Here is a 26909-nt window from a genome sequence, read left to right on the forward strand (position 1 = left end):
GATAACAATCCCAGAAAGCTGTGCAAAGTGCATAGGGATCTGAGTGAACAAACAACCAAATGTGAGAATGTACTGTTAGGTTATGGCACAATGGGTTAATGTGAAGAGGAGCAACAAGATGTCTTTTAAAAAGAGACACAGATTTATTAAGGGGACTGAAAACACATTCTACAGTAAGAAACCTAGAGATCTCAGTCTATTTAGTTTGTCAAGAAGAAAAGTAAGTGTATAAATAATTTTCCTGAATTGTAATGGCAGGTGTTAAAAAGGTCTTTAATCTTTCTGAGAACACTGTTTTTAAGTGATGATGGTTTAATATTGGAACAAAATATCAAAATAATTAGTTCTTTCTCAGTCACATATAATGACTAGATTTATTTTTTTTTTGGAGGGGGGAGGTCTACGCTTTAGCCAAGCATACATTATGCTTGAGAAAAAACACAAATGACTGGTCTTTATATGGAGGTAACTGTATGAAATATAATGGATGATGATGTATAGGTGGTCTGAGTAAAATCTGAATGATTTAAGGCTATTGTGGCCTTAAACTCAGTTATTCTCCTGTACACTGAGCTCAGTTGGCTTAAGACTGCTAGAACAAATTGTAGTGGCATTCAGAAGCCTGACTAGATGTGTTCCTACAGGAAATGAGGTGATTGCAGTAGACTGGAAGGGACTGAAAGATGTGGACCAAATCAATATGGACAGCACCAGCTCACTGCATGGCAGCAGCTTCCATCGACCTTCCACTGAGGTGAGTGCCTGTCCCAGATGCATTTACCCAGGGGGATCAGAAAGTTGTACTTCCTTCTGGTTTCAGAAATGGGTGTTGTGCATCACTGAGGCATCATCTGGGAGAGGACCAGAATCCAGAATGCCAGTGTGCACCCAAGGATCAGACTTTCATAGCTGTGCAGTTTGGCTTGCATTGTATAGACTTGAGTCGCTCCCTTCACAATATCCATAGTGAGTAACAATTTGCAAATGAAAGTGCTTTTAACTACTCGTGACTGGAGTGGAACAGAACATGGAAAACACTGTGGCAGTTCTGACAAGCCTATAGGTCTGCATTCCTTGAATAATGGATTAATTGAAATGTCCAGCACTATGCCTGTCCCAGCTTCTACAGCACAGCCATAAATATTTTGAAGAAACACATTTGTCTCCATTTTGAATTTTAGGGATGCATTCAGTAGTAACTCACTGTCAATTGATTTACCATACCATGCAGTATCTTCAGGGCTGGTTCATTTGCTGTTCTGAATTATTGCAGGTTCTGCAATCTTAGGTACCTGAATTTTCAACTCTAAGGTCCAGGGTATGCCGTCATGATTAATAAAAAGATCAAAGCTATTTTAAACACATAATATTTGAGGAGTCACAAATGATATTCACAAATAATATTAACAAATAACATACAATTTGCAAAGGCTTAAAAAATGCTAGTGTGCAGGTATTTTTATTTCCTTATTATACCTTGCTGGCTTGGAATGCAACTTCAAGAAACTTGGGAGTTTCATGGAAGCCTGGCAGAAATTGTAGGCCCCAACCTTGTATGGAAGATTCAGTTAGATCAAATGCAGATCTAAAAGTCAATGAACATGAACTATACCTCAATGAACATTTTGATTTATGTGAATGGATACCATCGGTGTAATTGATTCATCTAAATTTTCCTGAGTGTCCACATCCCTCAACCAAGGTGTTGAGATGTGAGTTGTCCCAGCAGAAAGAAATGCTCTATGAATTTGTACTGTAATGCCTGATAAGGGAAATGGATCTAGTTTGCAAGGGGAAAGTGGGTCAAAATGGAAAAACTGAAAGACTACAAGAGAAAATAATTTCTGCAGAAAATAATTCTGTAACTTGCTGTATTATACTCAAAATACATAGGTACTGTAGCTCCTCCTTGTGTTAGCCTCAAAGTGATGCAACTCCCAGCACTGCAACGTTTAGCGAAGAGCTGTTAAAGGGAACCCTTATAAAAAGGTGTTTATTTTTATCTCTCTTACTCTTTATATCATCCTATTCGCTATTGTAGCTTCAAACACTGTGTACCTACAGACACTATAATCAACAGCAGGGGGTGAAACCAGCTTGAAAGACACAAAGTTTTTTAAATATATCAGATGAAGTAGTGGCTGTTGATTATGACAAACTACTAAAGAGCTGCATGGCTGTTTGCAAGTTGTTTGTTACACTAACATGATGCCCTTCTTTGCTTTCTTTAGCAAACACGGACAGATTTCTCCTGGGATGGTATCAATGTGAGTATGTACCACATCACTGTTCAAATTTCTAGTCATAGGAAGACCAGGATTTGTCTGCCATTGGATGCTGCAGAGACCAGAATGGAAACATAACTGAAGGTTTACTATCACTGAATTTCTGGGAAATGTCTATGATTCAGAGGATGGTGATGAATTTTTGTTTGCTTCTGGCTCTTTTGCTGTCTGGCAGGTATTTACATCTGCAGGTGGCTATTAAATTGCCTTTGTCCTGTTTAGAAGAATTGTGTGTCATTTCATATGTTCTATTTTTGAGATTTATGGGCACTGCTAGATAAAAAAAGGTGTCTGTCCAGCATGTTTTAAAAAGTCACTAGTCTTTGATTACAGCATAATTTGATCTTCTCCAGGAGTCTGGGGGAAATGTATCCCTCTTTCTCATTTGCATATAGAAGTAAAAGAATTCTTAATGTCTCCTGAGAGACATGATCAGTACCAATTAACTTCAGTTAACAAATGGAAGAAGAAACAAGCAAACACTTTCATAGCACATGGTCCTTGTTGCTCTTAATGCCTATGCCATAAAAATATGGTGTTTTTTTTTTCTTTTTCACTAATACAAAACCAGCATCCTGAAAAGGGAATAATGTATATTAGTGCTCCCAAACTATTTTTTCTGCTCAGGAGGCTTAAAAAATGCATTCATATAAATTAGCTTGATAGTTTTGTACACTTGGAAGGGCAGGATTAGAAGCTACATTTTTTGTAGTATAAGCATTTTCAAATTCCAGATACTTTCAAAAGTTTTAAATGCCTGCCATTTTCTTGTTCTTTGTGGTTTGAAAGCACTTGGGACGCTGAGTATCAAGGGGACTTATATTTTTAACTAACCCTCGCCCTACTGACATCTCTTTCATTGTGGCACTTATCGCTTGGGATCTTTTGCCTAGGCTCAGTTAGAGTAACAAATTGTACAGGAAAATAATGCTGCATGCAGCAACTGTCTGGAGAAATTTGTCAGTTTTTTTACTCCCTGCACCTCTGCCCAAGCTGAAAGCAAAGTACACAAAGTCATGTTTCCTTAAAGACAGTAGAAGACAGTTTCCTCACCTGCAGTTTCACATTTTCCAACCTATTCTGAATCCATGGTGCTCTTTCATAATGCAGCTCTTTCTCAGTGTAATTCCATAGATCTTCTTTGATATCAAAGCTGATTCATGAATTTCCTTCCCTTCCCATTCATTCCTGCCTTCGTGTCATAGCTCTCCAACCTCGTAGTGGTAGAGACCTTCCACAGTTCACTTTCTTTTCTGGACCATTTCCATGAGGTGGCTTACAGCACTGCCCCCAGGCTGTCTTGAAATGCGTGGGTACTGAACAGCAGTGCTCAGGTAGGAATGACTAGTGGGGGCACAGATGGACATTATTCAACCAGCTTCATCACCAAAGGAAATGCATCATGGAACAAGGGCTCTGTTCTCACTTTTTACTGTTCTTCCCCTACTTTTTGACTTCTTCAGCTCACATGTTACACACAGATATTCCTGGGTCCAAAGTTACAGGATGCCTTAGCTGCTCCGTTTACACTCAGTTTCCAGAGAAAGTCACCTATCATATTTTGGCAATTGACTGGGATTATATGCAGTTTGATGTATTTACGATGCCTTCCTTTGCCTCCAACTATTTGACTCCCCAGTTATTGCTCCACTTGCCTTTTGTGAGGTGTGTGCCTATGACCAAATGCTTGCTTCATGTCAGGATTCAAAATTTCAAGTGTCATGGTCACTATTTTTGAGTATCTTTGTGTTTGAAACATGCTGGACTTGATTTTCAGAGAGGTTGAAATGAAGAGCAGAAGTAATGCTTGTTTAGCCCTTGTGAAAATTGAGCCTCATATGCAATGCCTGGCATCTCTGAAGAAGCCTGATGAATTAATCTTGAAGGTCTGTGTTTTATGATGATGTTTGTGACTGCTGCTTGTCCGAATAGTTTCCTGTACTTGTTGTTCAGGGACTAAGGATTAACAGAGAGAGTAAAGGGAACGTAAGCAGAACTGTAGACCTCATTTCTTTACAGGTAGTTGTAGGTGCTTGAAACAGGAGGCATCACTGATACAGTCACGTTTGTTTTATTAAGATCATATGAGAAGAAACAAAAACCAAAAAGAACATATAAAAATTAATATCTGTAGTATGATACATTACTGTGTCTTGCTTATAACATTGTCAGTTCCCCCTTGTAAGCTCCCTGAATTGTCCATCAGCCATATCTTGCAGATCTAACAAAGAGGTGGAAACAGTGCAGCATGTCTATGGAGATCTGGCAGCAGCCAAAGAGAGGCTGCTCACAGCCTGCTTCTGCCTCTCCCACTGACCTTGCCTCACTCAACACCAACACTATGCAATATCCAGTCCTGGTTACATAGCCTCTAATTTTTCCTCATATTATCTCTTTTCAGCTCTCCATGGAAGATACAACCTCCATCCTCCCCAAGCTGAAACGCAACTCCAATGCTTATGGGATTGGGGCTTTGGCTAAATCATCTTTCTCTGGTGAGATCCTCAAAATTTGAGTTTATCCTTGGCAGCTTCTCTCTGTGGGCCTATATACCTCTTCCCATAGCTCTCTGTTGCTCTCCCAGCTGCTCCTTTCTGACTCTTGACTTTTTGAGGCCTTAGAATCTACACCATCATGGTTCTAGATACAGAAATCTCTTAGTTGTTGCTCTTTAAAAGAACAGATTTGTCTTACTGCTGTTTGCTTCTTACCATGCACCCCAACTCAGACATCTTCAATTGCTTCCCCTCAAACAGTCTTGGGTTTAACCCTGTTTTTATTTAATTACTTTATTCACTTCCAGGCTTCATCCTTCATGCCCAACTCTGTGCAAATGGATTCTAGGCAAGGAAGGAAGTGGTCTTTCATATTTGGGGTTTCCCTTTCCCCTCACTTCTGAGAGCCAGTCCAAGGAAAGATAGAGAAACTCTCCTGGAGGGTGATACAATGAAAGGTGGGAGACACCCAACACCAGGCCTGAACCCTGTTAGGAAATGAAGGGAGAAGCTCCACTTTCAAGACAAGTAAACAGCATGGCAGACAACCCTGGAGCTGTGTAATAGCCCCTCCTTGTTTTCTAATGTCTGGCCCCTTAGGGATATCTCGCAGCATGAAGGACCATGTCACAAAGCCAACGGCTATGGGCCAAGGCCGTGTGGCTCACATGATTGAATGGCAAGGCTGGGGCAAAGGTAACAGCCAGCAGCAGCAGCACACACATGAGACAGCACGCAAAGACGCTGATGCCTACTCCGACCTGAGTGATGGTGAAAAGGAGGCTCGCTTCCTTGCAGGTAGCGTTAACTTTTTGGCATGTGTATTGGATTGGTTGGGATGTCCCAGAGCAGAATCACTGAGAGACAAAAGTGTAGTAACCTGAAAAACACACTCAGGAGAGCCTGTGGGTCATTCAGTGAAAAGAGAGAGAGATTGTGGTTGAAGTCTTGCCAATGGCATGCATAGTGCAGAGGGTGAGGACCAATTGTGGGTGATGGGTATTGCAGAGATAGGATAAGAGTAGGACAGTGTGACCAGGAGATGACGTTAAAGAGAGTGGTGAGAAGTGGAGACTTTCACAGATCCCTGCCTCCCCTCACTGTCTCCTTTGGCACAGGAGTGATGGAGCAATTTGCTATTTCTGAGGCAACTCTTATGGCCTGGTCCTCCATGGATGGTGAAGATGTGAGTGTAAACTCAAACCAGGAGAACCCAGCAGGCAACTACTCTGAGAACTATCAGGAGCTAATGGAGAGCCAAGGTGAGCTCCAGTGCCTCTTGTTAATCTTGAAATACCCCTTTCCTGCTTTTGTGGTCATGTTGCTTTCTTTCCTTCTACCCTGTTCTATTCTTGTAGCCTCAATTTTTGGAACTGGGATCTGGCAGAGGCATCACCTATTTGTGGAGCTGTCCAAGGAATCTTAGCTTAACAGGGAGGCTCCCAAGCCCAGTTTCTTTGCCTTTTCTGGGCACAACTGTGGCAAGCTACTAGCTCTCGCAGTCAATTGTGGGTATAATCAAGTTTGTCTGCCTACTGCCTAGAACTGCCTACCACTCTTCACCCTTCTCCCCTCTAAAGGAATTATCTACCTTGTACAGTACAGTGCCATGCACAGGCATACAAGCTATCTGAATGAGACAGCTTGGCTTAGAGAGTGTCTAACTGTGTGTTTTTTCCTCCTTTACTTGCAGAGCATATGGCCCAGACACAGTATGATAGCTGGCCTCATTCCTATGTCTCACAGGGCATGTATTGCTTAGGTTCATCCGATGCCTGGGAGACCAGTGACCAGTCCCTCATCGCTTCCCCAGCAACTGGCTCCTATTTAGGCCAGAATTTTGATGAGTCCCAGACAAATCTTCAGGAAAGCATTTTGATGCAGAGCAGCCTTCTCCAGCAGCAACAGCTACAGCACCAGCGGCAGGACCAGAACTTCATCCAGAGCACGGGGCTGGTCCACGTGTGGCCCATGCAGACTGCTCAAAGTGGGGGTGGCGCTGAGTCCAGCACATACATGGAGGACCACATTGAGGATGAAGGGAACACACAGCTGGAAAAGGCTCCTCTCCTAAACAAGAAACCCTCTCCAGAGGAGGATGATGCAGTGTGCCGGGACCTGGAATCACTGTCTCCTCGAGAGGAGATGGAACATGCTGCACTGAGCCGCAAAGTCTCAGATGTCACCTCCTCTGGGGTGCAATCCTTTGATGAGGAAGAGGGAGAAACAAACAACTGATGCTTTCTGTGAAGTTCACATCACTGCTGAACAAGGAGAGGGGTGGCAAGGAATGAAATTACAGGGATTCTTCTCTCCAGGTCCCCATACTTCTGAGCAGACACACCTTACATTCCTGACATTTAATTATTTTTTTTAAATGAGAGAAAAATCTCAAAGTGATCAACAAATGAAGACCTCTTCTTCCTCTCTACCATGGACATGTATTTTTGATTTTCATTACTCTGGGCAACACATGTGAGGTGCTTGGAGAGATCTGGGTTGGTAAATAATTTCTAAATCTGTTTAATACAAAGTCTTGGCTGTGAATACAAACTCTTCTGGTACTAGGGATGTGGCTGATGAGACAGGCTTGGTATAGGGAGTGGCTATGTTGCTAGACTATATCTTGGCAGAATGGATGTTTCTCTGTGGACATGGTCCCCTTTGATAGAATATATAAATATAAACTGGATTAAAATGAAGATATGGCTTTACAAATATAGATTGCACTAGTACTGTGATTGTGGCCGATACAGAGGAGAAGGCTGTATTCAATATGGACTGTACTGAGATGAAAGATTCACTGTGTAACCAGATCTTCAATAGCACCTTGATATGAAATTGTAGGCTTGATGGATACAAACTGTGCTCCGTGGGTGTGGACCGTGCTGCAGTGCAGATGGTGTTTTTCTGTGGGCACGGCTCTGCTGTGGCATGGAACAATGCATGTAGATATGACTCTAACTCCGCTCGCAGATATTCATGCTTTGGTCTCTTTCTAATATTTCATTTATTTGTTTATCTCTTTGACATTTCTGCCTTCCCATGAGCTGGCAAGACTTGTGTGTCTTTTTGGCATTGGGCACTGGATGCCAGTGGAAAGGACATTTTCAGCTACAGCGACAGTCATAAAAAGCTGACTCTTGCAGGGGGCTTGAGAACCTGTCCATCTTGGTGCTGCTGCTGTATCCTTCTGTCTTTTCCTTTGCCAGCAGTATGGGGAGACCCAGAGAATAGGCAGGAGATCCAGGAACAGTGTGTACTGCTATGAGATAACAGATATCCAGTTTAAATTGGAGTTTTCGGTTTTTGCTTTTTTAAACTTTTTTTTATATTGCTGGGTAAGTGTTCCTAACGAAGCAGTTAATAGTGGGAAAGGCCTGTACTACAGTCATCACTTAACAGAAATATCGTACCTTTTCCATTTCTGCCACTCCTGCAGTGCCAAATATCACTGGAGGAAAAGGGATAAGAGAAGTTTTCTTCTATTTATTTCTACTTCCTGCCTATGTTTTCTTCTTTTGTTTTCTTACCTCCAAGCAATTTAAATAATGCTCAGTACTTGGTCTGCTTGTTTTTCCCTCCCATCTGTTTTTTAGGAGTGGAGAAAGCTGAGTTCAGGAGTTTCCCCTATTTGTACAGGTTCTGTATTTTTTGGTTAAAAAAACCTGGTTCATTGACTAGGTGGAATTCAGTCTCTTGCAATTCCTTGTCATGTTTCTACAGACTTCCTTTGGGGCAAGAGGCATTTTCAAAGGAAATTGAACAAATGGGCTCCTTTCAAGTTCTCACCAGAAAATAAACAAGGGCAAAAGCAAAAGGAAGATATCGTACAAGACTATTTGTTTTGCTGAACAGAATCAGCAGATATTAGCCACGTGCTGAGTTTTAATTGCAATACCTCTTGCAAAGAATCATGAGCAAAGCATGGGTTTAGATCAGACACTGCATCTGAGGAGCTTGATAAAGGTATTTGCCTGGACACTGCCATACTGTCCCAGTGGCAACTCATTCTCATTTACTCCGACTCATATCTACTCTGTTTAATTCATGATACATTTGTCTCTTATTTGCCTCCTCTTCAGGCTTGGTGTATTTTTTGGATGACAGGAGAGTGATACATACTTCTTTCCTGATTCAAATTCAGTCCCAGCACATTTGCATGGAAGAATGTCTGAGGAGAATAAAATATGACCAAAGTAATATCATCAAGAGTTCAGACAGCTCCTGGCAAGCAAAGCAAATGATGTCCAGGCATTATGAAAAGTAAGAATGCGATTCCTAGGTAGAACTTTACCCCACTCAGCTTTCTCCTGTTTACACAGCCATCTGCATGAAGAGGGTCTCCTCTGTAAGCCCCGAGCCCTTTCCAGCCAAGTCCATTTCAAGCAGATCTATTTTCCCTTTCCATTGCACATCTAAAGACCTTTGGAATATTTACATAAGACTGGTAATTTAGTGTAGGTAAGAGAAAAAAAATTTTGTGACCATTTTTTACCCATTTGCTTGAGCTTGCTTACATCTCTCTAAGGAGGTAGCTTTTCTCCTGAATGATGACCTTTCAATATCTCTTTAAAGATGTTTACACATTCAGGTGCTAAAGTCCCCTGGGCAGGAAGGCTTGATAAAGATGATCTCCTACGGTTCTCATAGGGCCAGTCCTAGCTCATTGTCCTGAACTGATTTGGGTCTAGCCATGAAGCATGGCCTAGAAAATCACACTAGCCAGAACAGGGAAATGGAGCAAGTGCCAAGCAGATGACAAATGAGTAAGTGTTAACCTTTTCTTATTTCTTTTTAAAAAAGCCTTCAGGTAAACAAAAATGGTCAGGTATGTTCCTTTGTGGAAGAAGATTTTGTTGGCTTGTTGTTATTTTCACCAAACCATTTTGTTCCCATGTGCCTCTCCAGGACCAATCTGGATGTTTATGGTACCTTTCAGAGTAGCTTCTAATGATCCCTCTCTGTTGTTTACAGGACTGGGACAAGTGAGTAAATTTGTCCAGGGCTTCTTTTTCTTTTAATGTGGACATGTGGTACATTTACTAAGCTGTTTGATTGATGTCTAAAAGGTGTACATTATCTCCATATGCAGAGCAGTGTCAGGGAATTACCTACCTGGGAAAAAGTGTGGAAAAAACTGATCTTATAGAAAATTCTACTGAGTTCATTAGGAAGACAAAACCTATCTGTAGAGTTTTCTAACCTCTGTGGAATTGGATAGAATTATACCTTGCTTATATCCATAACTTGATCTCTAGAAAGCTGTAGATAGACTCTCATTCTCTGTGAATTCAGACTGGTTGAACACTACTGTCCATAAAAACCTTCAAGTTTACTAAATTCTATAAAGGTTTTTCATAAAGGTCTTAACTTCCTGTGAATAATAAAATGTCAGCCTTTTTCTGGGAAAAAAAAAAAAAAGGCTATTTTCCATGACCACTGCACAATCCAAAAGAGAAATGTATCTACATTTGCTAGGAGCTTGATTGGAGAGGGCAGGTCTGCCCATCCACACTTGCTACCTGAGTCAGCATCTGGAGCTGAACTGGAAAGGCGGTTGAATCTCTTTGAAAATTGAAAACATTTTGTATAACTTGGCCTTTTCTTATGTAACAGGCCTGCTGCTTATGTATATCCAATATTGGAGAGAGGGACCTGGGGCCTACAGTAGATTTCCCAGAAAATACATTATTAAATAGCTACACCTATTCAAGCATATGGAAGGCACAGGTGCTCTGTGAGCAAAATTTGGCCTGCAGTTCCGTTATCCTAGCGAGGAGAAATGAGCTGGAGAGAGGCCAGCTAAATACTCAAAGCCCAAATAAAATTTGAGAGGCTGAAAACAAGAAAGAAATGTAAGCTCAGTATCCCTGATCTACAGTTATTAACAAATTGAGCCCTGCTGTATCATTTACACAAACCCTTTGTAAAACACAGCTGCACTACATAAAGATTTTGGATTTTCTTGAAGCAGCAGAGATAGAAGATTCTCATCTTTCCCCCCCTAAGCCTTTATTTTCAACAGGAACTTGTTGAAAATACTGTGCTGGTCACAAAAGAAAACTTAAACACAAGTGACCCTAATTGAAAAAGATCTCAGATTTCACTGCAAGGAAATTCTCCCTTGTTCCTTTTCCCATAATTGCTCATATCTGACCAGTTACACTGTTTCTTAAGTTTTTCTTTTATACAAATCTTAAGCTTTCTTTACAAACCTTATGAGTTTTCTTCAACTCCCTTACCTCAGGCTATGTGTTGGAGAAATCTATCTTCTTTCAGTTTCTGTGTCTCTAAGTCATCTTATTCTGGGAAGCTGCTGACAAGTCACCCACTTTCTTTTCCCCTTTAAAAACTTTAACATCACCTTTTATGATAGGCTTGCAACAGAGAACTGAGTTTAACCATACCTCTAAGCAGATCAGATGGTGAGCTGCTGTGAAGGAGGCAACCCTCTGCCCTGACTGTGCTCACCTCCCACAATCCTTGTGCAGATGCTGATGCACAGCTGACCCCAGAGCAAGCCAGTGTACTTTTACCCTACTATAAAAGTGAAAGAGAAACAGCTGTGAGCAGAAGAAGAGAGCAGTTGGCCTTTATATCAGGTAGGGGAAACTGCAGTTTGAAATGGCATCCTCATGATGAGTCTAAGCTGCTAAAATAAGCTGTTGTGCCTTCACCCATCACCATGAGCTGTATACTTCTACTGCCTAAGAAGCACCAGTCCTGACACTAATTTGGCTGCTTAGGAACTAGCCCCATTGAAAACTAATCCAGTTCCCTCTCAAAAGAAGTGTTTCATTGGGATCAGTTCCTTGTATTATTTCACTTGGAAGGGCAGGCATCACTGAGAGCTGGTGAAACAAGGAGATGGTCATGTTGAAGAATACTTCTTTGGTTGCAGATGTGACTTAAATTGGCTTCAGCTGATTGTGAAATATCTGTCTGAGGAAAATAAACCCAGCTGGGGTAACAGGTAGGACATATTCCCCCCTTCCTTCCCTAATGTTTTGCTTAGAATTTCTAGTATGCTCTTCTCTGATTTGGTCTTTGTTGTTATTTAACGCCCTGTTATTTCCCTCACTATTTCCTCCTCTTCCACAGGCTCCTTTGAGATAAACTCTTTCCATTGGGCAAGAGAAGATGAGTAACTTGATATATGCCTGGAATTAATAAAATTGACATACACAAATCTCGTATGCACTCAGCAACTACACTCCATAATAGCTAAAGATATTGATAAGTCTTCTCCTGTAATTGCAAGAGGCAGAGCCTTGTGCAGGAGTGAAGCACAGCTTTTGGAGGTGAGATTTATCTCTCTCTTAAGCCAGTTCCAATCTACTGTGAGACCCAGAATGGCACTTCACAGCTAGGCAGAGTCTGTGCATGATGTGCTGCATACAACACCTAGAAAACAATAGTTCTATCCCCAGAGAAGAGAACTGGAGAGAAGCAAACTGTTCTTTTCATTTGACAGAAGTACAAGGTGTGGTGGTGAGGCAAGCTGGTGTGCAACAGTACAGGCTTGTAGACAGCTGTGTGTGCTCTGTGCAATATCAAGAAGTTGTCTAGCCAGAGATGGAAAGACATTGAGAGAAAGGCTTGGGAAAAAGATCAACAAAGCTTGATGTCTTATATTCACACAACGCAGGTAGGAAGCTTCATGGCAGACTCCAGGCAGAATGGGCTCAGGTGTAGAATTGCTACACAAGCTGTAGTTCCAGGATTGGTACAGCATATGGTACTCCTTAGTCCAAGCCACACTTCTTTCTGTAAGTCAGTGTGATAGGAAAGAGACTTCTCTGAATTTGGGCCTGTACTGGCTTCTTTTTCATCATCTTTGAAAACCAGTTCACAATATGCTTAATTCTTCAGGGGAATCATGTAAGAAATACACCAAATGAGAACTTAGTCATTGTCCAGATGAATTTAATGTGAGTTCTGTTCTCACTGGAAACCCAGAAGAACTAAATTTAGCTCAGTTTGCTCTGTTATATTGGTAATTGCCTAGAAGGAGAAACAAACTAAAATAAATACACCTTTAAATGTTTTAGAGAGCAGAACAACTTTGGCGTAATCTAAGCTCTTCCTTCTAACTTATCCCAGATGTAATTTGCCATGTTCATTGTTCAGACAACTCTAAATAATCTGGCATTTACCTTAAACTAACTGTTTGCCTTCATCCGGGAGGGAGGGAGGGAGGGAGGGAGGGAGGGAGGGAGGAAGGAAGGAAGGAAGGAAGGAAGGAAGGAAGGAAGGAAGGAAGGAGCCCCTTCCAATACAGAGATTATCAGCAGCTGGTGTTCTTACATCTAGAAAAAATATAAATGAGTAACAGTTTCATCGCTGATTCTCTTGCCCTGTAGCAATCTGACGGGGAAAGACTTCTGTGTCATGGCTCAGGGAAAGGACTGATAAACAGGGAAAATGTGAGGAAAGTAGTACTTTTTAGAACTGAACGTATGTGTAGGACAGCCTACAGTCATTAAAGCCCAGTCTCAAATATGAATGCAAGCTATGAAGTCAATGCCAAGTGCCTCTTTTGTATCATAGGCTTTTTGCAGGCTAAGTAGTAGTGAACCCGCACATTAGCAGAAGAAAACAGCTGGACATCCATGCCAGATCACTGTCTCTTTGTCTCAGATGATGTCATGGAGCCTGGGCAAGACTCTTCAGGTCACTATATTCTCTCAGCAGCAAAGCCAGCTTTATGAATTGACTGGGGCAGGGATGAAGACAAATGGTTACCATGTTAACAAATGGACATAGAAGACCTGTGCTTAGAACATTAGGGTCTATTTACATCCTTACACTGACATTTTGCCCCAGCATAGGCAGAACAAAGTGTTATATTTCCCTTGGAAATCAGGAGAAACTCTATGATTGTCAGTGTTGGTCTGTGCAAAGCAAAATAAATATGTGATATATTTTTCCACTGCAGATACAGATTGTTGGAAGAAGAAAAATTTAGGCTGTAACTGTCAGAGAAAGAGTATGTTTACTAAAACTGCAAAGACTTGTTAAAGAATGTTCTCAGTGCAGATATAGTTTGGGTTGGAAGGGATGTTAAAGATCATCTGGTGCCCACTCCCCTGCCATGGGCAGGACTTACCTACTGATGAGTAATAGCTGCTCTCTTCTAGGAAGGGAGAGGTTGCAGTGTTCTGTGGAAAGAGTGCTACTGAGGATCTCTCTCATCTGCTTTGCCTGGGGACATTTTAAATGCTCTCTGAAACTTAGTTTTGTATTTGCTTTCCCGTAAGGGATCAAATGTCCATGCTATCAAGACAAAAGCATCTAAAAAGACTTTTCTCTGTTATAGAGATGAGACAGTGCACTAAGGTTTACTTCTAATAAGATAAAGGCATCTAGTCCAGATTCACTGGCCTTCTGGACTCATTTTCATTGGGCATGGAAATCCAGTCATGATTTGGAAGTAGTCAAAAGGTTAATAATCAGAGCTCTGCCAAGTTACCATGAGGCAAGTACAGGTGGACTTGCCCTCTTTTCAGATACTGCATGTGTGAGCAATATAGCAAGCCAAAAGCTCATTTGTAGGCATATATTCTTGTTTGACTTCAATTTTTCTTCTCTCATTTGTGGATGTTGTGCATGACTGGAGGTCTCTGGGAATCCCTACACTATAAAACTGTGACCCAGAAGTAATATTGCAGGGAACAGGATTTCTCTTTTTTCAACTCTTTTCAGATATGGGAGGGTACAGACTGAGGATTTGAGAAGTAGAAGGGTGGTAGGTGGTAGTCTCAGGGGTGGCATGTGGAATGGATTCCTGAAGCATGTTTAAAAGTAACTAAAGGCTTGGATCTCCAAATGCTGTATTCTCAGTATCTGAAACTGCTCTAGCATAAGTGTATGAGACAATGGAGGTTACCACAAAGCAATTTTAAAGAACTTCCCCCAAGCCTGTACAAATTTTCTGTAGAGGGGAGGCTGCATGGCAATTATATATATTCTTTCAAGCTAGTGTTTACAGAGGTGCATTGATGTTTGGGGGAAAAGTACTGAATGGAAGTAAAACAAAAAGGGAAAGGGACCCACTGTTGAAAGCTTTCATCCTTACCTTGTCACACACTAGCCCTTAATAACTAAAATGAGTCTGATTTGCCTTTGGTCTTCCAGATCCAAAACATGTTTGCCTGAAAATTTTTGTTCGATATACTTCGCATGTTTTGATAATGTGACTTATGAGATAACACTTCTACAAAGATATATATAAATACATACATGTGCAACCACATACATACATGTAGACACACTACATATAGATTTAGGAAACTGTATTGCATTATACACCTCCATGCCTGTATGTGGCAGCAACCACAGTAAAGGAGGGGAGGTAGCTCAAAATAGCATGTACAGTCCTTTATGGAGTTGTTATTAAACAGAATGTGGTCTTGCTGTCCTGGCTGGTGGAAGTGTTTTATTTCTGCGGACTGGTTCCAGGGGAGTTGCGTCGTGTCTGAGGAAGGAGAATCCTAGGAAGAGGGGGTGGATCTCAATGAAATAGTTGAAAAAGCATCCATGGTCGCTTGGAGAAGCATCCCAGAGTAGGAAATAAGCAATATTTCATGTTAAGAAGATAAGAACATCATGTTTGACTATACCAGGGCTGAAATCTCATGTGTGCCTGTGGCTACCATGACACAAATCCCAGGCCACTGTGGCAGATTTGATGACAGACAGCATCCCATAGATGAGATCATCTAGTTTAGCAGAATGAATTTTCCTGTTACACTGAAACAGTGTTTTCCCCATCATACATGTGACTTTTGTCCTGATATTGGTGACATGCAGACATATCTGGTACAGAGTTGGACAGAAGTTTCACAACAGCAGTTTAAGACAGGACACAAAAAGGAGTCTGATGCTGGGGTTGTAAAAGGCACTGACACTGGTTAGCAAGGCTATCGATTCACATTTCAGTTTTAAATCGGAGTTTCTCAGCCTGCTGCCCTCATAGCAGATTGAGGAATTAGTTGGTAAAGGGAAAAGAGCATCTCTGTACTTCCAACGTTGTTGTATCATCTGCTTCTCATTTAGAATGTTAGGCTAGATACAGTAACACTTTGTTTACCATACAAGAATTTTAAGTTCTAGCCATAAAAGATACCTATTTCCTTATGAAGATACTTGCACGTTTCTGTTGTTTCTTACAGGGACTACTCAGTGTCGCTGGCCCTGCTTAAGGCATAGTGGTATATTTCACAATCAGGCCTATTTAGCTGATCTTTGCTTTCTGTGTTCTATAATATTTGAAGTAATTTACTTCCTTCCAGTTTACCTGCCTTTGCTACTGAATAGATTCCCACCCACTCTTTGGTATGTATGTCTGCATAATTATGTTCCTATAATTAATTGTGACTTACATAAGGCACACATACTTAACTCCTTTAGTTTGTTTAGTTTGTCAATCCTGTAAGTACCCTAGTACTCATTCCTGTTGTTGGTTTTTAGTTCTTGTTGTTGCTGTTGTTTTTTATGTTTTTTCTTTCTTTTTCCCAAATGATTTCTAAATTGTTACTTTTTTTTTTTTTTTTTTTTTTTTAAATGTAGTGTGTCAAATGAAATCAGTTATTCCATATGTGCTTAAGACTTGAGTCCCTGGGAAAATATCATGTCTCTGGGCCTGGAAGTTGTACCTCTGCATAGGAAAAATGTCTGTTTTTCTTAATTTCGCATTATACTACAAAGACAGTGTCCAGCTGCTGAGTGCTTCACCTAGCAGAAATCTTTTACCATCACACTAGTCTAGATTTATCCCTTGGTTAAGTATGCCTCCTTTGGATTTAGCTGCTTAGCCCCAACATAAACATAATTCTGTGGTATCTGCCCCAGTCACTGATCTCTAATTTCTGTTTATTTCTCTGTTTAGACTGGATGGCAAATCTATCCTATACTTCTCTATACTATCTTACAAGCTCTTATATGTTACTTTCAAGTCATTAATGAAAACAGTAAACGGAAAGGGCGTAAGACCACTTGCTGCACACTTCATTGGTTCGGCACTTTAGCAGCTGCAAGGGTATTTTCTATACAGTCCCTCAGATAGCTCATATATTCTGTGCCAGAGAAACTGCAAATTTGATTCTATGATAAGATTCTGTGACGTTTGGTCATAATTCAACTACCTCACAGCTCCCATTTATTTTCAGAGCCTGTTTGCTTAAGTGTACTACAGAAGTTTGGCGGGGGTGGGGGGGGAGTAGGAGAGGAAGCAGATTTATCTTTTTTGCAAATGTGTTCTTCATAAACCTTCCACTACTGTCTTTTGCTCTTGTTTCTGTGTGGAAAAAAAAAAAAAAAACTGAAAAGTTTCTAACTTGAATTTGTGTGACTGTAATTCTGAACATATTATGGTAGGTCTTGTATTTTTACCTTCTGTTCTTCAAGCTAAGTAGCTATTCAGTAAATAGCCAGATATTAGCAGCTCTTAGATTGTTGCTCATACAAAGCAGACAATTTGCATTTTCATTTCTCTACATTGTTTCCTTTATAAATTTGCTACTGGTCTTTTCCATAACATACTTTGTCCTCCATATCACGTGCAATCCTTCAAGTTGGCTAGATACATTTCAGCAACTGCTTTTACAAGCAGCACACCAAAACTGCTGGGATGCAAGCAAATGCCCATTTGAAAGGCAAATGCTTTGAACTAGGGGTAGGTTTGGCTGAGACTGCTTTCATTTAGCTAGTACACTAATCCCAGCAGTGTTCACGGTAGTGTCTTTAGTGCTGTGAAGCTACATCAGGACTACTGACTTCCAGCAAGCTGAGGGAGGGGATATGGCTCAAGGCACAGGCAACCCAGTTGCAGAGCTATCTACTATTGCACACATGTGATTTGGAAAAGGTGATGTTTGTGTGTGTGCATGTGTGTGTGTACATGTGCATGGGGTTGGCTGTATGGGGCAGGCACACAATGAGAGCCTGCAGTTTACTGCCAGGACCAGTTTTAGCTTGCCTCCCACAATTAAAGCCTTAAATAGTTTTGTTTAAGGTAAAATATCTTTTTCTCTATTTGAGAGTACTAAGGCTCAGGCATGGCTTTTGTGTAGAAATACTTATTGGTCACCAGTATTGTTTAAATTGTTATGAGAGCTGTGCCCAGATCCTTGGTTATGTGGCCAAGAACAACTTAGTTCTTGCTATGACAGTTATTTTTAATAGTGTGTTTTTAATTATACGCTTCCTGGGGTTGGACTAATTTGACAAAGAGGGATCTTTACTTGCTCAGCTGGTTATTGCCCTGTCTTGTAGTCTTCACCCACAAAACACACACGTCTATACAGTGTTTGCATAACTGTGGAGAGCAGTTGATTTTTTATGAACTCTTGAGTCTGTGTCTCTGTTTCTGCTTGTACCACCTCATTTTGTCTATAGGGTTAGCAAAGAAGATTTCTTTTTTAGTCTGAAATAATTTGCCAACCAATAAAAGTTACATTGTTCAGGCAAATTTTTCTCATTGTCCAGTAGCCCATCTCCATGTATTTTTTCCTTCATCTGAATCATGACCAAGTGTCTTAGCCTTGTCGTAACTACCCAAAGCTCTATCTGTTGTCTTATAAACCTTAGGTCTGTCTTATTTTTTCAGTTCTTTATATTGATGAGTTTAAAAACAGGACTTCTGCTTTCACATTTAAATGCCATATAAAAGGAAGAGTTCAACTTTTTGCTAGATTAAAATTTAATAGATAACTTCTTGTCTTCATTAACTGAATATCAGTAAACTGGCAATTAGTTGAGATTAAGACGTACATTTATCTTGAAGATACAAGGTCAAAGGATTTTTAAAATATTTTTTGTGGTGATGGTAGTGGTGGTGTTTTCCCAGAATTATCTGCTGTGATGGAGATTTTTCCCTATCATATTCTTCTCAGACTATTATATGTTGGATCCCAAATGCAGTTCAACAGGTGATTGGAATTGAAAATACTGAACAAAATCAGCTCTATTTTAGTGCTTTGAGTGGTAGTGGCAAGTTTGGTGTAACATGAATCTCTGCCCAAAACAATCATTCTAAGCAACTTTGCATGCTGTTTGGGAGAAAAGCAAGCTTCTGTCCTTCAAAACAGCCTAAGGGCTTCTTGTTTTTCAAGGCTTGTGCTTGGATTTTTGGGAGCAGGTCTGAGATTTGACTTTCTAACTGAATCGGAAAGCCTCAGGGTTGATACAAATTCTAGGAGTATTTTGGGTTGGGGAAAAAGTATTTTTGCGTGTAGATAGCCAAGTCTGTGCTACTTGGGTAGGATGCAGGTTTTAGAGTGGCGTCAGTGTGACTTTATTTGCTAGACAAAGGTTTCAAATTTAAACTTTGAGGGGGCATACTGGGATTGCCTGAGAGGGTGTAAGCTTAGGCTCAGTGTCAGCTCACTGCACATTTTACACTTATTGAAGTACTTGGTATCAGCTCAGTGAAGATGTTATTGTTAAAATGAAAGTGGAAACATCTTCAGCCATCACAAACCATCTTTGCAATATGTATTTTGTCTCCTCCTGGCTCCCTATACACATTCATGTATGCATACTTTTTCTCAGGTGAGAAAATGGTGCAGATGAATGCTGCTTTTGCTCCAAGGGTGACAGCATACCTGGAACGGATCTTGAGTAATGCCTCCAAAGAGCAGCAGTAACACTCACCTTTTGGCTTCCCCACAGAGAGAACTCCAGCTCCTCATAGTAACTCCAGACAGCTAAATGTGATAGGAATGGAGAGATATGTGTGTGTGGATGTGTGGGCAAACGTGTGCTCTTGTACTCTCAGGCGACAAACTCAAGAAACTTAACAGGTTAGCTTGTGTCTTACTTAGAGCTCCCCAAGCCTCTCCATTTCCATAATTTTAGTTTCAGATTCATCTTTCCAAGCTCACAATCTGTCTATCATGACTCACATGCTCTCTGGCTTTGATTTAGACTCCATCTGCTTCCTCAGCCAGTCAGATCCCAGTTCTTCTGTAACACACTGTAGGAAAATTTGTGGGACTGAGCAGAACATATATCTGTATTCAGGAGTGAGGAGGAGGAGGAGGAGGTGTATTGACTCCAGCTTCAAAGTTTCTCCATGTCTCATCTGCCTCAGTGCAAGTGTTTGGCTAAGATGCAAAATGTGAGCCTGTACTTGCTAGTACTTGCTGGAGCTGACTTGGAGAAACTTGTTCTTCCTGACTGTGTGTGGACCCTCAAATCAGGTTTGGTCTCAGAGTATTGCCACTCACTGCACATTTGTAGGTTTTTAAAAGTCTCATGCTTACTTAAAGGTCTATTACAGTTCTCTGAGAAAAAACCAGCAGTTGTTTTGACTCTTCTCTGCAGGGGAAGGTGACACAAAAGTAGCAAGGAAGCTATGTGCTAATGCCTGGCAGCCAGAAATGTGCCACAAACCTCTGGTGGATGCAAGCAGCTGGTGTGCACGAGAGACTTGCCCTCAGATCACCATTGGCTTCTCACAAGGACAGGGTGACCCTCCGAGGACTGAAGATCACTTAAGCAGGAAAAGGCTGTCCCCAGTTAGCTTATAGAGCGGGATCATGTGTTAAGACAATACAGAGCTGGTGGGCTCTGAATTCTAGACAGCAAAAATAAATCTCTCCCTCTTAAAGAGACTAGCTGGGGAGATTTCCCTCTACTATAAGCTTGTCGCAGACTCTCCCATCCATGAGCATCATCAGAGAGGAGGTGCTGCAAGGTCAATTCTTGGAATTAAGGCCAGGAGGGAATTTTCCTAGGGAGAACAGGTTAGAGGTAATGATATTTTTCACTTGCTCCTGAGACAGCTTATGAAAAACCACCTATTAAGCTGAAACAGGTCACTATAAGTCATATAATACTTAACTAATATCAGGAAAGGGGTTGTGACCCAACATCCAGGATAATACCCGCAAGAACATATTCTCAGAGCCTGGATTTCTTCTCTGTTGCTGATAAGTGGAAATATATCCACTACATCCAAGTCTCATGACACACCAAAAATAAGCTAGAAAGAAATGTAAAATGTTAGAGGAAAGCTGCAGAATACTCAGAATTTGATTTTGCCTATTTACTGAGAAAACCTCACAAGGACCATGAGTTAAACAAAGCAGCATCTTTAGCATGCATGACACAAACTGACAGGACAGCTTTTTGCCAGATACAGATCAAGAACTCCAGATTTAGAACTGGAATAGAGAGGGATGCTGCAGACAAGGGTTGAGGCCTCTGCTGTTAGAGACAAGCTGACAAAAGTGAGAGCTGGAATTCTCAGATCTGAGGTATGCAGAAATATGTGGAAAGTAGGCAGGATAGAATTACCAGGAAAGAGAGCAGGAGTTTTCAGAGAGAAACCTGTTTTCAAAGTGTAGAAAATGTGGCTTCCCTCTGCTGTGTTTCTTGGCAGCCTGCTAAGACTCAATTTTTTTTTTCTTTTTTTTTTTTTGAATTCTTGTATTTTAAGACTTTAACTTTGTAGAAATTGTGAACAGTGATTCAGAGAAAAACACAGGTATTTGAAATATAGGTGCATACATGCTGTTTTACTCCTCTCCCTCCAACACTGAGGATGTCCCCATTTAAGATTTTCCCATTCTATTTAAAAAATCCAGAGATCGTGGGAGAACAAAGAGGCTTTCCTCCCTCCCAGTGCTTTTCTTAGAGCACTGGCTGAATTGAAGACATGAGAGATAGATCAAATATTTTCCTCCCATCTGTTTTTAGGGAACAGCTCAGTGAAGGACAGAGAAGCTCCTAACTACATCCCCATCCAGGAAAATCCCAGAGTAAAAATTGAGAAAGAGGAAAAATGTTCTACATGGGAATGTTTGGGGGAGATGCAAGATAAGAGCCCAGTGAAAAGGAGCTGCAGCAACATGGACATGATTGCAGTCAGAAACAGCAATATGCTTCTAGGCTGGAGGTCTGGCTGTGTTAACATTGTGTCATGCAGGCCAAGTGTTACTGGAACAATGACACCAATGGAGAATGCTCCTCCTCCACTTTTCACATGGCAGATTGACCCAAAGCATCCTGATTGTGTCCAGCAATATTTGTGTCCCATTACAATCACTTCTGCCATGTACATGAGCCTGCCCTTAGCCACCTTGCAGTCCACATCTGACTGCTGCACACACCCACACAGTCTAACAGCCTAACACGCTTTGCACAGAAAGAAAGCCACAGAATAAAGATCAGTCCAATGCCCCTTCTCCCAGCTGGATTAATCCTCTTTGGGGATTGCAAAGAACATCCAAAAGTTTCGCTTTGAGGAGCAAACACAAGAAGACTGGCTCAACTGAAGAATGTGATGGACTACTCCCCTCACACCACCTATAAGGAGACATACTCATCTTCATCCTCATCCAGGTCAGTGGAGTGTAGGCTTATGTCCTTGAGGATGTCCGAGATGTTTTCAGCAACTGGCCCTGTCAGCTCCATCTCTTCCAACTCAGTGTCAGTGGCATAAGTGGAGCACAGGACTTCCCCCTCTTCATTCAAGTGTGAGGGCTGGGGGGAGTGTGAGCAGGGAGGCAGTGGGCTTTCTGTGCCCAAGTTTGCTGCTTGCTGTGCTGCTGCCATGTAGTTGTCCTGCTGGCTCCACACCTGAGTGGCCTGACTGACCTTCTCACTACTGATGGAAGTCCGATTGGTGTCACGGAAACTGGCAAGGGGTGGGCGGAGGCGAACCCCAGACCGTGTGGAGCCCTCTATTGCCTTCTGGAGCTATGAGAAGAGAAAAAGTTCAGAAAAAAAGGATGAAAGGGAGGCTGACCCAGCTCTGCAAAGCCGAAGTTCACCTGCTTTCCAGGATAAAGGGATCACAAATAGAGAGAGTTACAGCTCTACCTCTAGGGCCTGTGGAGATTATCTTTTACACTGGTGGTGTTATTTTTCGTTCCATGGTAAAAAACTAATTCCATGCCACTTTCAGAGACAGTACTAGCCACTCAGTTATGAAAAGAATGAACCATCTAACAACCCCGTAAACAACACCTGCTGCCTCCTCTGAAATACACTCATCCTTTCCTCTACGTGTCTTCCAAAGGGCTGACTCAGAATTCCACACTGGATTGAAAATTTAGCAATTGCAGTTATATATATTCCCAGCTGGATCCTCCAGCACCTGTAGGTTGTTGCAATGATCCATAGGACATTTGCAGTTGATCAGGAGGAGATGAAAGGATCTGTACTTACCTCTTCCAAAGCCAACACTCCCCTCAGCTTTCCCATACTGGTTACATAGGCATGACTGAGGCCCAATAATGAGAACAATGTATGCGTCTATGAGCAAAAATATAAAAGACCATTTTAGGGACTTCGGAAACTGGTAACATGATACTTGGTGCTAGAGCTGGGACTTGGGATTTAGAAATGGGAATCACAAAAGCTCACAAGTCTTCAGTTACCCCAGTGAGAAACTACCTCTTCCCTTCCCCTTTTGTAGCTAACAAGTACTACACTTTCATCCTTTTGCTGTACAGCCATAGTTGGGAGTGTGTTGGTGATGGAGAGCATGTACATTCTCAAGGTCACTGTCATCTGGCCTGTGGCAAACAGAGATTCACATGCAGAACCCTATGTATTTTGGGACTTAGGCAGATCCTATTTCATGTTGGTGCTGAAAATTAAACTATCATATAGCAACATGCAAAGTCAGAACCTGCTTAGGTTCTTTATTCCAGTGATTCCTTAACACCAGAAGATTTCTTTTTTCCCATTCCAGAATATTTTCTGTCAGAAGCTAAGTTTGTTTCTGCTTATCCAGTGCAGTGGGAACACCAAAAACAAGTTATTCACTTTCTCTTACAAAGCCTTCTTCAAAGGACAGATATCACACTGCCATTAGTCTTCTTCAGCCTAAATATACCCCATTTTATGTTCTTCATAATCAGACTTTCTAAAGCTTTTGCATTTTCAGTGCTCATCTGTGATGTATTTCCAACCTCCAAGTTCTTTAAGCTGAGCTGTAGCTGGAGTTTACCTGTGGCCTTAGATGAAGTCATTCTTTCACAGCTGGTGTTTGCTTTTCTTTTTTTAACATCACATGAGATATTGAATGTCACGGTCAAGCATAAACTAGGAGAAATCTCTGTTCTTAGGAACAAGACATTTTACTCTGATATAAAAGCAAATCAGACTCGTTAAATACAATTTGATCATGATAAGCTGTGATACTCCTGCCACTGTCAGTAGTCTCACATTTAGCCCTATGTATGCATACCTCAGATAGTTTGATTATTTATTCCTGCATTTTTTGTGCATCCAAGTTAAGCTGACTTCTCTGTTATTTCAGAGTTTCTCATTTGCTCTTTTTTTTTTGAGAGATATGAAACTTTCCCTGTTTGCAATCTTCAGGTACAATTTCATGTAACCCCTGTATTCTTAAAGATAGTGGTTTTAAGGTAACTTCAGCCAGCCCTTTAGAAAGCACCAGGCTCATCTTAAGTATATGCTAACCTGTTCTTATTTTGCTCAAGGCTGAGATCTTACCCCTTTGATAACTAATTAATTTTGTGCAAGGCATATACTGACCATTCACATTAAGTTAATATTGATAAAAAATATGCACTGTGCACTTTTGCTTCAGTAGACTGCTTTCCCCTTCCACCGAGCGAAAGCCCAGTCCTCTCTTACTCCTGATATAGTCATTACTTTTACTCCTTGTCATTTGTGCTAATACTAGAAGCTGTATGATCCAGCTTCCTCTTTCCTTGCCCTTCAGTTCAACGAAGAGCTGATGATATAGGGTGGTTTCAAGCGACGCTTCTCATGCACTGAGGCAGATGCTACACCTTGACAGAAACACCCTGAGAAATCCAGATGAACTCATTCCAGAGCTGCACACTGACAATGCAGAGTGTAAATCTCAGTGTGATGCCCACAGCAGCAGGGCAGACAATACTTCTGTTAATATAGTGACTGGAAAATCCTATGTCGTGTCCAAAAGCTATTTTAATAAATGCACTCAGACTTATCATGTAGCCTTTCATTTTGCAGGAAATGCAAGAATGTCATACATGCAGAATGTCATAGGAACAAACTGACTTCTGTAGCTGGATGTGGAAGTAGCTGGTGATAATAGTTGTAGGTGAAGACAAGGAGAAGAAATAAGTCATAGACTAGATTTGCAATGATAGATAGGGTGGAAAAAACCAGTGTATGCCTCAGAGAGACATCTGCACCCACCTTATGCAGGGAAGTTCTCTCCACCAGTTGGAACGGGGAAGGGTCTATGTGGCAGCTGTCAAAACACACATTCTTGTCCAACTCCTCCTGTTCCCAAGCATCTATCTGACACAGTAAAGAAGAGGAATCACTCTTACAGCAATCAGCAGTGTTGCTGTCTTCTATACCTAAACTAGTACCAGAAGAATGTTTCTTCTTTCCTATGTAGATCATTCATCTTGCCCATTATATCACACCCCTCAGGTTTCCCATTACTTCCATGCCAGAGGTGAAGTCCCTATGGAAACAGAGCAATTCCATAACCTCAGAGGTCTTCTGAGAAAGGTGAGATTTTGCTCCTTCCTGCTTAAAGAGGGAATTAACATCTTAGCTTTCCTTTCTCAGTGCATCTTCCACTTGCCATTGCAAGATAATAGTTCCTTTGTGTAGAAATGAAGAAAGAACATAGACCCACAGAAAGATTTAGGTGAGGGGGGACCTGTGGAGGTCTCTAGTCCCAAACCCTGCTCATAGCAGGGCTGACTTCTAAGCTAGATTGGATTAGCCAGAGCCTTACTCAGCACATTTAGCAAAACAATTTCTTCTCTTATTGGGTGAGATTTGCCCATTGTGCAATTCTAAGAAGAAAATGGCTTTAGCTATAGCTTTTTTATTGTGGCAATCACTGATGTTGTTGGAGTTCAGGAAGCATTGCAAATTATAGGAAATGAGCAAAAGAAGCACTCAATTAATCTCACTCCCTTTCTGCACTCTTACCTCTTCTGGCCTCATTGTTTCAATGACGTCTGCCGGCTCCTGTAGGAGGAAACAGTGTTCATGACAGGTAAGGAGCCCACAGTTTCACAGAGTACAGAAAAGAAAAAAATTGCACAGCCTCCTTACCCTGTATGATCCCTTTTTTGTTCCTAATGGTATATTACTGAGTGTTTAGATTCTATTTATAGTCATGCATTATAAAGTGTACTCTGTACTTGCTGTGCTTCCCTTGACCATGAAGATTGACTGTGGAATGCTGGTGAAGCAATTCAGTTGCCTAAACATGGTCATCTAAGTACTGCTTTAGATGCTCTCAAATATCCCACGTGGTGTCCAACCACTGCTCTAGAGTGGACGGGTTTACTGTAGGCTCTGTATGATATCCACTAACCCTGTGCAGATATATCAGATACCTGAGGACATCTAACATGGCACAAGGCAAAAGCATTTTTTTCATTTTTATCTGGCCAAATTTTTTTGCCAGATGGAATAGGACTGCACTTCATTCGAGGATGGTCAAAACAGCATTATTTGCTGAGAAATAGATGCCCACACTCAGTCATGAAGGTAGGTAGCCTTGACACCTGAGCACAGGTGTCTCTTTAGGAAGAGTGTAATTACAGTAATCACACCCTTTCTCCTTGAATGGAGTTCCCCCCTGATGCTCTCAGAGTTCAGGAGCATAAGTGTGTACATGCTTTGGCCAAACGCTGAATGGCTCTGAGTAGCAGATTCTATTCTATCACATTCCCTTTCCTCTTCAGGGTACTACTACGTCTCTGTTCCCCTAACCTGGACGACACTCTCTGCTTCAAGTGGATGGTTGTAATGGCACAAGAGATGCTGGATCAGTTGCCTCAGACTCCTGAAATTGCCTGAAGGATGAAAAAAAACACATGTATAAGAAAGAAGAACAAATGAGAGCCAAAATTACAAAGTCTCAAGCCCATCTCCTTGCCTAAGGCAGACTGGAAAATAATATGAGGAACAGAGTAGATGCTAGATGAGCCAGTGACAATCTAGCATTCACTTTGTAAGATGGTGTTTGGGACATGCCAGAATAAATCTTCCCATGCAATATCTTTTCCTCAAGTAGAGGAAACAAACCATCACGAAGTAACCCTTGCAGATAATACTAATAGATCAGTGGCCCTGAAGAAAAAAACAAACAAATAAAACCACCAAAACCCAAAATAAAGCA

At 41.3% G+C, this 26909-nt stretch overlaps 2 protein-coding genes across 4 annotated transcripts in view; one reads left to right on the forward strand and one right to left on the reverse strand.

The window, feature by feature from the left end:
- FAM131B (family with sequence similarity 131 member B) overlaps positions 1 to 8604 on the forward strand; it is a 49445-nt gene extending 40841 nt beyond the window's left edge. For 2 of the 3 annotated variants that reach the window (XM_065849773.2, XM_065849760.2), the window contains exons 2-7: positions 645 to 754; positions 2232 to 2267; positions 4687 to 4780; positions 5381 to 5578; positions 5899 to 6042; positions 6474 to 8604. In XM_065849773.2, coding sequence (XP_065705845.1) covers positions 701 to 754; positions 2232 to 2267; positions 4687 to 4780; positions 5381 to 5578; positions 5899 to 6042; positions 6474 to 7018 — 1071 coding nt within the window. In that variant the 5' untranslated portion in view covers positions 645 to 700 and the 3' untranslated portion in view covers positions 7019 to 8604. Of the gene's footprint in view, positions 1 to 644; positions 755 to 2231; positions 2268 to 2287; positions 2461 to 4686; positions 4781 to 5380; positions 5579 to 5898; positions 6043 to 6473 lie in introns of those variants that run through there. The other variant, XM_071814817.1, reaches the window with a different exon arrangement.
- An 11941-nt stretch (positions 8605 to 20545) lies between these two features.
- Positions 20546 to 26909, reverse strand: part of CLCN1 (chloride voltage-gated channel 1) — a 43527-nt gene continuing 37163 nt past the window's right edge. The window contains exons 19-23 of the mRNA XM_071814855.1: positions 26501 to 26583; positions 25709 to 25747; positions 24953 to 25057; positions 22961 to 23047; positions 20546 to 22489 (exon numbers count right to left, since the gene is read on the reverse strand). Coding sequence (XP_071670956.1) covers positions 22097 to 22489; positions 22961 to 23047; positions 24953 to 25057; positions 25709 to 25747; positions 26501 to 26583 — 707 coding nt within the window. The 3' untranslated portion in view covers positions 20546 to 22096. The remainder of the gene's footprint in view (positions 22490 to 22960; positions 23048 to 24952; positions 25058 to 25708; positions 25748 to 26500; positions 26584 to 26909) is intronic.

The sequence above is a fragment of the Patagioenas fasciata genome, chromosome 1 (assembly GCF_037038585.1).
Source record: "Patagioenas fasciata isolate bPatFas1 chromosome 1, bPatFas1.hap1, whole genome shotgun sequence".
Lineage (NCBI taxonomy): Eukaryota > Metazoa > Chordata > Aves > Columbiformes > Columbidae > Patagioenas > Patagioenas fasciata.